Source organism: Rhyacophila brunnea, unplaced genomic scaffold (genome assembly GCF_057557595.1).
Source record: "Rhyacophila brunnea isolate RB1 unplaced genomic scaffold, BYU_Rbru_1.0 scaffold_15, whole genome shotgun sequence".
NCBI classification, from domain to species: domain Eukaryota; kingdom Metazoa; phylum Arthropoda; class Insecta; order Trichoptera; family Rhyacophilidae; genus Rhyacophila; species Rhyacophila brunnea.
Genome location: NW_028232806.1, coordinates 13,831,058 through 13,842,465, shown reverse-complemented (window position 1 = coordinate 13,842,465; position 11,408 = coordinate 13,831,058). Strand labels below are relative to the sequence as shown.

General features: G+C 31.5%; 1 protein-coding gene across 1 annotated transcript; it reads left to right on the top strand.

Annotated features, from left to right (window-relative positions):
• The first annotated feature begins 706 nt into the window (after window positions 1-706).
• On the top strand, window positions 707-5,618 carry LOC147074931 (uncharacterized). The gene is made up of 3 exons (XM_085942797.1): window positions 707-928; window positions 3,270-3,980; window positions 5,108-5,618. The coding sequence occupies exons 1-3, from the start codon at window positions 770-772 to the stop codon at window positions 5,417-5,419; spliced, it is 1,182 nt and encodes a 393-aa protein (XP_085798923.1). The 5' UTR covers window positions 707-769; the 3' UTR covers window positions 5,420-5,618.
• The last annotated feature ends 5,790 nt before the right edge of the window (window positions 5,619-11,408 follow it).

Here is an 11,408-nt window from a genome sequence, read left to right as displayed (position 1 = left end):
ACTACAATACTTTGATTCCGCGAAAAATATAGATTATTATATTTTTTCACCAAATATGCCAAAATCTATAAGTACCAACTATAATGTCCTGTAAAAGTCTTCTAAACAAGATAAGCAACCAGAGAGATAAATAATCGAGAAGAAAAGAGGGTAAAAAGGGGCCAGCACAGAAGAACACAAGGCAAAAAATACGATCAACATCTCAAGGGACTGCAGAGTCAATAGTGAATAATTATTAATTGTATGTAGCGGCATCAAGAGTGGGGAGTAATAAAAATCTAAATATTTTGGCACCAAATGGAAAAGTCACAAAAATATTGTATTTTGAAAAACCCTGAAATGATGGATTGGATATTTATATTATATAGAAAAGTCTTAAATAATAAATTGTACAGGTATGTACTACCTTTTAAGATAAGTATTTAAATAAATATTAAAATCTCAAATATTATATTTTTTTTAATAAATTCAATCCTTTGCACTCTCACTAAATTTAGAATTTTTATTTTCAAATAATAAACCATTCCACTCCCGGGCAGCGACGGGTGATACTGTTAGTATAATTATATTAATAATAATTATTTCTATACCTACTATAGGTTTTCAGAAATACTACAAATTTACGAAATACAAAACTATTTTACACCTTCGTATCAGTATAAAAATACGGCAACACTGGGTTGGTAGAACCGAAATTATCTATGGTGCCGAATCTGCGAACTGTCAAAAGTGTTGTCAACATTCTGTGCATTTTTGTGATAGGTATAAAATGTTTCGCCAGAAAGAACGCGCTGTGAATAACAATGATATTTCTACAAACATAGTTACAACCACATGTAGATTTTGTCTGACAACTAACGGCCAGATAAATATTTTCGACGATGAATCAAACATTGTAAATGATTTGACACCTCTAGTGAAATTGAAGGTTAGTTGATATCTGTCAATATTAATCGTAAACAAAATGTTTATAATGCATAACATACTATTAAAATCTTAATTTTGTTGATATTTCCACTCTAGATGTTACATAATATATAATGACAATCTATGTATAAAATTTGTATTTTGTACTGTAAAAGTAAATATCGTCTTTTCAATTAATAGGTAACATTGTTTTTTTATGACTAAATTGAAATTGACTAGATAATTATATTATGTTATCACAGGTCATTATATTTAATGTGTTAATGTTATGATGTTATTTATTTTAATCATGTAATATCAGTGGCGAAGAGTGGAGGTAGAATGTGAAGATCCGGCATAAATAGTACACACTAATATTTGTCAGTCAAACGTATTTGTTTTCATTGAACAAAGACTACAATGTGTAGATAGTGTTTGTTAGTTTTTAAAATTATATTAAACCCTGCATTTTCCAAGCCATAGTAAATAATTGTAAAAAAATATTCATTTATCTATAAAATATCTAAAACTATGCCATAAAACCATACATAATTTTAGATATTTTGTACTTAGAAGAATATTTTTTATCGATTATGGTTTGGCTTAGGCAGGGCTTTATTAATTTAAAAAAACTAACCAAACACCCTCTGTAATATGTATTTTTAATTCAACGAAAATAAATAAGTATACCTGAAAAAAGGGTGCACTATTTTTGTCTATTCATACCTAAATTATTGCGGTTTGGATTAAGCAGGGTTTAATTAAATTTTAATAACTAACCAGCACCATCTGCAAATTGTATTCTCAGCTCAATGAAAACAATTAAGTATGACTGACAAAGTTTAGTATGCATTATTTGTGTCAAATCTTAACAGCCTACCTCCACCCCTCGCCACTATGTAATATAATATATAAAGGATAGAGTTTTGGTTTAAATAACTATTTATTTGCCAAATTTGGTAAATAACAAAGAGAAAACATTTAGTGTCAATAAAATGTCATAATTGATAAACGATTATGATTGTGATTTCTACACCGTCCCGTAAAACTAGTGTCTTAATTATTTACTAAATTGGTTTTTAATCTGATTGATGACTTTCTAAAGGTTTAATTACACTGGCAGACACGCAGATCCAACTGTATCCCATGATCCACGCCGACCGTCATGACCAACGTCTTTATACTATTTGCAATTACACGCAACGATTCGATCGCGTTGGTCCTTGCTTTTGATTGGTTTAAAATAAACATAGTGTTGCTATTATTACAAATATAGGCTGACTGAAAACTATTTCTTCGTTAGATTGGTGGCTACACTGAACAGTATTCCCGTGCAATTTTACGTCAAAACTCAGCTGTCAAACCTAGCGGGTACGTGTTCGGGTATTTTCCTACGTTCTCGGCAATCTTTGTTTGCTAATGAATGGATCGTGATAGACGGAAACAGAATTTGTTCTAATTTCCTCACGATCGCTCACGATCCTGGAAAATCATAGATAATAGATTTTGGCAATCATGGCAGACGATCGGGCCAGACGCAATCTGCCAATGTAATTTGAGCTTAATGAACGATAGTGAATATACAGTACTCTATTGTAAAAAAAAATTCTGGTTTTGCGTTTTTATTTCCAACAATTTTCAAAAAATAATTAAAATTAAAAATCCAATTCATTTGAACATATTCAATTCAATGCAATGCATGGCAATCATTGAAATGAATTACAGACGGATGTGCATATTTATATTTATAGACATGTCTGCAGTGTCCAAGGAGAAGGTTACACAATTCGATTGTGTAAGTTTATTGTTTTGCGACGTGGTTTTGGGCTTAGATATGTTCAAAAAATCAAAGGAAAACATTGTCTGTTGAAGAGAAAAGCTTTATTCTCGAAAAGGTGAATGAATACATTGACAGAATATGCTCTAAATCAATTTGTATGATGTTTATTAACTCATTTAGTGCTGACACCGCGACTGGCACGTTTGCACTAGTTGGCCATTAGATATAATCAACATGATATTTAAATGTGGTAATTAAATATTAATTAACAGGTCTGCAGTGATCGTTTAAATCTGATTGATTAATTAAATATTCAATATTCCCAATTTACATTTTTTTGTCAGTTCGTTCAAAAATGTAAAATCTTTTAAATTTTTATTATCGAATGTAAGTATTTTAATGTGAAATTATTTGACAGCTATCATTTTTGTTTCAACCATCCGGGGCACCAGATGTGTATCACTTTTACAAGTTGTTATTTTTCCGAAAATTGTCTGACTAGTCCTTAAGTTGACTTAATTTATACGTCTATGCAAAGGGCCCTATGTTTATTGGTTATAATTTTTTTACAATTTTATTTCAGATGCTGAAAAATGATGGACTTCCCGATCAAATTTGTCATACATGTTTAGAAAAAATTCAATATGTTATAAAATTTTTGAATCAATGTCAAGAGAGTGAACGTTTGCTTCAAAAAAACTTAGATAAAACTAATAATGTACCTATACCAAGTGGTTTTCCGCCGGATGATTGCCTTGATGATAATATTGATGATGATGATGATTCGTGCAACGAAGACAGTAAGCCCCTTTCAACGCTCACTGAATCAAAACAAAACTTAAACGAAATAAATGACCCGATCCTTCTCGATGAAAACAAAACTGAATACATATTATTTAGAGGCATTAAGATTTTTGTAAACCGATCAAAAAAACCTGCCAGAAGTCAATGGAAAAATCGGACAAGGAAAACCGCTTTATGTCAAGAATGTGGAAAGCTTTTTACAGACAGTAACACATTTGCAAGACACAAAAGACTACATAAGAAGTTGAAGAATCCAGGTGTTCGGAATATACCGTGTCCTGTTTGTCCGAAACTTTTTGAGGAGAAGTTCAAACTTGCCCAGCACATGGTGTATCATAATGAGGCCAGGAATTTTGTATGCACTGTTTGCGAAAAAGGATTCAAAACAAAACGGCATTTGCAAATTCACATGGAAAATGTACATATCAAGAGTAAGAATTATGCTTGCCCATTATGTGAGAAGAGGTTTTCAAGTAATTCTAGACTTAAGGTAATTGTTTATATTTTATATTTGTCACTGTTTAGGATAAACCATGTGAATCGATTTAAGTCGAATGCTCAGCTTACCAGAGGCACCTAGTGGAGCAATACGAAGCTTGGAATTTGGGTATAATTTATGGATAATTAACGTTTTAAAGTATTTAATTAATGAAGTTTCAATTTTTTCAGTCAAAGATAAACTTATAATTTAAAATAATGTTATAAAATATGATTTCATTAAAGGATCCTATTTTTATATTAAAAATTATTTTATCGTTATGTTTATCATTAGATAAGTTTTTCTTATGTAGCAAAAATATTTTTGAATAATTTGTAGTTTTAATGTATTTAATTTTTGCCTAAAAAGTTTTGGCCAAACGTAAAAAAATATAAAAAAGTGTTGACATGCCATTAAATGGGTCCTATTAAGGTTGTACCTCAGTTGAGGCACGGTCTAAAAAGATCGTGGCTAGGCGATGCGCGGATTGCGGGTCACGGGTGCAAATGACGCATGCCAAACGAAATATAATTTGTCATATAAATCCAACATACGTCCATTTTATGTTCTGTTTATTGTTCTATTAGTAACAATAATAATATATTCATCGACATGTTTTCTTTTTAAAGTAAATGGGTAACGTTTTTAGTCATCTTTACACGATTTAAGAATTAATACGCCCGTCACCATCACGAAACAAAGTGACGTGTTTCCAGCTCGACGTTCTCTCTCAGAATGCAAAATTCAAAGAGTCTAAAATTTCGTCGCACCTATAGTTGAAAATTATTTGCCGTTTCACTGATGTATACCTTAAGGAATATTGAATGTTTTTGAGGATGACAAACATGTAATAAACAACACAACAAGGTGTCTGGAATTAATGTATTAGGATACATTCATCACTTTAAAATTTCAATATTTAATACTTTAATTAGAATTCGACAAATAGATCTTATTCTACCCATGAAATGAAGCCAATGGGTGGAGTTGCTAATAATCAATCCTTGAAAAAAATGTTAGAATGTCTTCACTGCGAAAGTCCATATTATTATAATATCCCTTAGCGTGCAAATGCCTGTTAACCATCCTCCTCTAGTAAATTAATTAACATAATAATTAAAATAATTAATTATTTTCAGAGCCATCACAATATTACCCACTTGGGAGAGAAGCGATATCAGTGTGAACACTGTGACAGCAAATTTGCACACAAAAATTCATTGGAGTTCCACACACGGACACATACTGGTGAAAAGCCCTATGCCTGTAAGTACTGCGATAGCAAGTTTGCCGTACCCAAGACTCTTATCGAACATGAGAGAATACACACCGGCGAGCGACCTTTCGTCTGCCCCGTCTGCAGCAAGGCTTTCTACCAAAAGGGCAACATGAAAAGCCACTTCCGGCATAATCACAAGGGACCTGAATTTTTAAAATACAATATTACCTAATAATATAATTCTTAAAAGTATGCCACAATGTTAATGCCACCTTTTACTATCGGTTTGGTAAATTAAATGCATAGACAACGAAATTCTTTCCATCTTATACACTTTTAACTTGCTCTTTACTATAAAATATTTAATTGAATTCTGTTTAAATATTTCAGTCACCAAAATACCTCCCATAAAAATATTTCAATGTATTGTAAGTACATTAAACACTAAATGAGATGAGGTACCTGAATATTTTCAATATTAAGATGTTTCAGACAACGTTTCACTGAAGAAATTTATCATAATGGAAGGAATTACATATTTTTTTACTGTCATTAATTATTAATAATGTTATTATTATATATTTTTTTTGAATCAACATTTGTATTGTATAATAGGTATATACCTTCTGATATTTTTTATCAATAATTTTGAACATTTTTTTAGTTTTTATTATTTGCCTAAATTTTATAACTTGATATGCACGACTGCAAGAGTGCATTATATCAGACATGTTCCAACTTCAAGACATTGACTGTGACCTACTAGTATAAATTTTACCACACTCTTCCATTGTCATCTTCAACTTGAACTAACATATCGACACCTCCTACCTAAAAGGTTAGAACTGCGTTTTTGGCTATTTTGACTTAATTGCCTTTTATTAAATAATTTTAAAGATAACAAAACGATTAAAAAAAAAACGAAAATTCAATCAATACTTAATAGGCATAACTAAAAAAATATAATTCAAAATTAACATCGTGGTGTTATTAAAATTTATTAAAATCGTACTAATGAAAAATTACATTTTGCATTTTCGACTTTATACGTAGGGGGTGTCAGTATTATTGTATTTGGTTGAGGACACAAATACAATCTTTCGTTTTTCAACATTACAAAAAAACTCATTTTCCCAATTGTCGTTAAAATTATGTTATGTTTTGGTGTTTTTTTGGGCTCTCATTGCAGTCATCGTCAAACTATACTCCTACTGTGCTGCCTACAGTGCGACAGTAAGGGGAAACTATGTCTGTATTGAAAGCATGGAGATTCACATCTTCTCTTTCTATTACTCCTGCATCAGGTTGTGAGTGATACAATTCAAAATAATATGATGAGGTCACATGGGATAGTTAATTTTTGAAATGACTTTCTCGTAAGTTGGTTAACGAAATAAAAAGATAGGAATGGTTAATGCTTCCCCTTCAAAACCTCAATGAAATCATATTACAACTGACTATAAGTATACGCTTTTTACATTTTCACAACTCAATTCCTGTGAATGGACTATGCTGCGATTGACCGGTTGCTCACGAACGACATCTTGGACATGCCTGCAATCTTTCTATGTATAACTATAAAATGTATCCCTGCAATATGATTCAAAATTTATTTACAATTCTTTTACAAATTTGTTTATATGCAATAATCTTTAGATATTTAATTATAGAAAATGTGTACAAATTTTTGTCAACAAACTCTCTTAAACTACACTTTGTGTGATGCTATGAAACAATTATTGTTAAAATAAGTTAGTATCTATTATGTATGAAATTAAATAAAAGTTGAATAGATAGTGTGTACAACCATTTTCAAAATGTCCTAAAATTCCATATCCTTGTTTAGATTCTATAATTAATTATTATCCTCATATTTTTAAATTGCCAAGTTTTCAGTGTCTAAAGAAAACTTCTTCCTTATTCATGCTTGGTTCCTAAGTGGAGTCATCCAATGTGTCTAAGAATCCTTGTTGCTCGCCAAACTTCTCGGTTGTTCCCAGGTCATGTCGGCATCCCTAAACTCCGTCAAATACGTCCCATATATCAATGGCCAAGAGGGGAGGTAGACTGTTAAGATCTGACATAAATAGTCCACGCTAAACTTTGTCAGTCACACATATTTGTTTTCATTGAAATAAGACTACAATTTGCAGGTAGAGTTAGTTAGTTTTTTAAATTCAATTAAATTCTGCGTAAACCAAGCCATAATAGATAATAGTCAAAAAATATCCATAATTTTAGGTATTTTTTTAGACAAGAATATTTTTATTTGGTTTAAGTAGGGCTTAATGAATTTAAAAACACTCAACACCATCTGTAATATATATTCTTAATTCAACAAAAATTAATAAGTATGACTGAAAAAGTGTGCATTATTTTTGTCATATCGCCCATAGCATACCTAAACTATTAAATTTTGGCTTAGGCAGGGTTTAATAAAATTTAAAAAAAAATTACCAGCACCATTTGCAATTTGTATTTTTAGTTCAATGAAAACAAATAAGTAAGACTGACAAAGTTTAGTGTGCACTATTTATGTCGGATCTTAACAGCCTACTTCCACCCCTCGCCATTACCATATAATAATAGTGATCAACCTTTTTCATTTGAAGCACAGAACCCCTACCTGGTAGAGACACGTCCCAATAAGGGGGATCCTAATGCCAACAGATAACCTAGTGAAAAAATACAATGCTTGCAATTTGAGATATTTGTTTGATAATTTAAAATTTCATAATATATGAGGTTATGACATACCTAGGCAAAGACACAAAATGCAGCCTTACTATATTTTGTAGTTACAAATTATATCTAAATTTTCTACTAAAACTTACTAGGTATATTGCTTTATTTTTGCGTGGCAACATTAGACAGATACATGACAAGAAAATTTATCTTTAAAACTCTGGCATACGCATCTATTGACACTCACATGCTGTATTTAATTTTCTGCCCCATAGCAATACATAATCTGTCTATCCGCATTTTGTCAAAGCTATCGATTTAATTATGTGCGGCCCGAAACACATTTATTATCAGGAATTTCATATATCTTGAGATTCGCTTCGACTTTGACGCATAGATAGTGCACAACAGCACATGATTAATTAAAAAAAACATGCATAATTTTTAAAATCTCAAATAGTAGGTATCTCGAATTCTCTCTCTCGAATCTCTATTATTTATAATATTAATATTGACTCAAGTTTTGGTATGGTCACAATTTTCTCAGAGATAGAGAAAAAATATTTTTCATAATTAGCCGAGATTCAAATCAAAACCTAATTTCAGGCAGGTAACTTCTTCGATTAGGATATAAGTTTTAAAATATATATATAGATGGCAGTATGTTGTCAGTTTATTGAAAATTGCCAACAATAATAAAGTTTCTATGCAAAATTTGTTTCACGAATAATAAAAAAACCTAATTTATTATTGTAATTAGCTCACCTAATCGGACTCCTTAAGACATTCTTAGAGTGGTGTTCGCATTCATACACCTACATGTATATTCAATAATTAATGGTTAAACCTGCCCACCTAGAAAGTCGTAGAGCCGCCACTGCGATGGAGACCGAGTTTTCTTAAAATTCTTTGCATAATTTTGGCGCACCTTATGCTCCCGCAACACCTCGGCGCCCGGCGATCGCCCTATTCGCCAGCCCCTAGATACGGCCCTGAGTACCTATTCAAATGATTGGCATGTGAGTTTGTGTTATACTATTATTCCCTTCAAAAAAGGGAAGACAAGACCCTCACGGGCCTGTAAAGCCATTCAGTGGTGCGGTCATCCATAAAGCAGATCGTTAGAAAGAAACAAAATCTTTTCAGAAGGGGGCCTCCAAACCTGCCGGAGTTGCGAAGGGTCTCCAAACTTGTCAGCGCCTCGTGCTTTCACGTGGTTAAAAAGGCCACTGAAGCTGTCGCAGGAACAGGCACGTCGCCACACCAGATGTAAGAATTCAACTTTATAATGTTGTGCCTGATATAAAGAAGATTTGTAATTTGAGGACCCAAAATCATCGATGTCATTAAGAATTTCATTCTCTTATATTTTTGAGTCATGTTTTAAAAATAATTGTAGTTTTTTCTCATTTAAAAAAATGATTATGTATTATTTATCTAGGTACCCTGAAAAATAAACAAGTTGTTCCGTTAAAATTTGTGATGTGTTCCATCGCAGGAAAAGTTTGAGAAATCCTGGTGTATGGTATGTATTACAGACATTACAGTGTACATATTATATATATTATATAATTTCTGAAAAACTGGATCATCTGATAAAAAACATTAAACAAGCACATTTTTCTGCGTAAGCAAAACCTTGAAGAGTGTACACTTGTGATGCTGAGGAAGTCATAAAAAGTATATAAAAAAAAAGGATTTACTCTCAGCAAAAAAAAAACAGCCAAGGAAAACCGCGGATAAGGCATAAGATTTTAGGGGCTATTAAAATATATGGGACATTCGCAAAAAGCTAGTAAGTATATATCTATATATTATATACCCATGACGTCAGGCGCGAGTAAACGAGCAAGAATAATAAAAATTAGTTAAGTATATTCTTCACTTCAGTATTATCTTTGGTGAAATCTTCAATCATCATCCAATAATTTAAAAATTTTCTTTCGTTTCTATGTGTATAACAAGGAGTTGGCTGCGACTTAATAATTTAAGGATACATTTAATATTATCGTCACTTGTTGTTACTTCAGTATTGCCGTATTTTATATTTTAATTTTGTAATTGATGTAATAATTTATTATTGTAAACTGGTTTTGATATTCAAAATATAAACCGTTCTCCACGAAACAAAGTGATTGTTTATTGGATTTTACCATTACCTTACAAAATAGATACGATTTAAAAAAAATATATAAAACAACGTCCGCCTAAACTCTTCTCATTAAAATGTAATACCTATATCAATACCAGGGAACACAGAATTATTGGGAACTGAAATACCTAAAGGGTGCAAAGCAAGAATACGTCATTCTAAGCTTATCCTTCACTCTGACAACTACTCTAACTCAATATTGGTGTATTTGAAGGTTGCAACACACGCTATAGCACGTGTTTAATGTGTGTTTCATTTTCTTAGGACACTCACACAGTCAAAATCCTGCTTCAAAATGTAATGTACTTATTGGTGTATAAATAACATATCTGAATTCTATTTATTAACCAGTTCTGTGATCAATACTGAATATAATAAAGTTGTTGTCCTTCCAATTAGAATTGTTAATAGTATGTTGTTTCGCCACTTTGGGAGAACTTACGTTATGATCCCGACTATAATTTATAAACGACACATTCCTATGTCAGAGCTTTCATTTACATTTACACCATGCGTAAGTAGGAGAAATGCGTAGGCAAATAAATATAATATCTGCTAACTTTTAGACTACAGTATGTGAGCTAAAGTAAAGTTGTATTTTAAAAATAACAAACGTCTAGAATCTAGATTAATTATTAATGTTGGTAACATTTATATATGACTAATACAATATGTACCTCACTTTGGTATTGTCAGTTTGACTTAGAAGTAAGTAAGTACAGTAAGTATGGGAAATTTTCATGCGTTACAATAATTTTACCCTTTTCCAGTGCACGATTTTGCTTTGAAGAAGATTGTAGTAAGAATTTATTTAAGGTCAAGAGCGAGATTAGCAAAGTTAGACATACCAAGTATACACATGACATGCAGTGATTGAACCTCCCCAGACATCAAAGCCGACATAAATAATATTATGATATAATTACTTTTAAAATGAATGATAAATCTAAAGCTCAAAAATTAACGTAAAATGAGTGACATTTATTCGAATGTCGAGTGGTGACATGCCGATGGATTATGCCCGTAAGCTTGGGACAGTCAAAGATTGAATTAACACTAACAAACCACACTAAAAGTTATTTAAATATTTAGACTATTATTATTTGATCGGGTTACAATGTTTAGATTCTAAACAATTTTCGCCTTTAACTTTCTGTGTAGGAAGATGATCCCTGATATAAAATCGAAATATATTTAAATTTAAAAGTTTTCGTAAAATCCCGCTCAGAAAAGGAACGAAAGAAACTTGATTAAAGAACAGCCGAATAGGGATGTCCCCAGTAATTTGGGAAGTCTTTTTATTTAAGTAACGATCTAATGTTGTAATCGGATAGGTACGTAATCCGATTTATATTGTAAAAAGAGCTTCGAGATTTTTCCGATA

Coding starts and splice junctions, on each gene's coding strand:
- LOC147074931 (XM_085942797.1), top strand. CDS start 770: ATGTTTCGCCAGAAAGAACGCGCTGTGAATAACAATGATATTTCTACA. Junction 929..3,269: donor CACCTCTAGTGAAATTGAAG/GTTAGTTGATAT, acceptor ATTTTATTTCAG/ATGCTGAAAAATGATGGACT. Junction 3,981..5,107: donor CAAGTAATTCTAGACTTAAG/GTAATTGTTTAT, acceptor AATTATTTTCAG/AGCCATCACAATATTACCCA.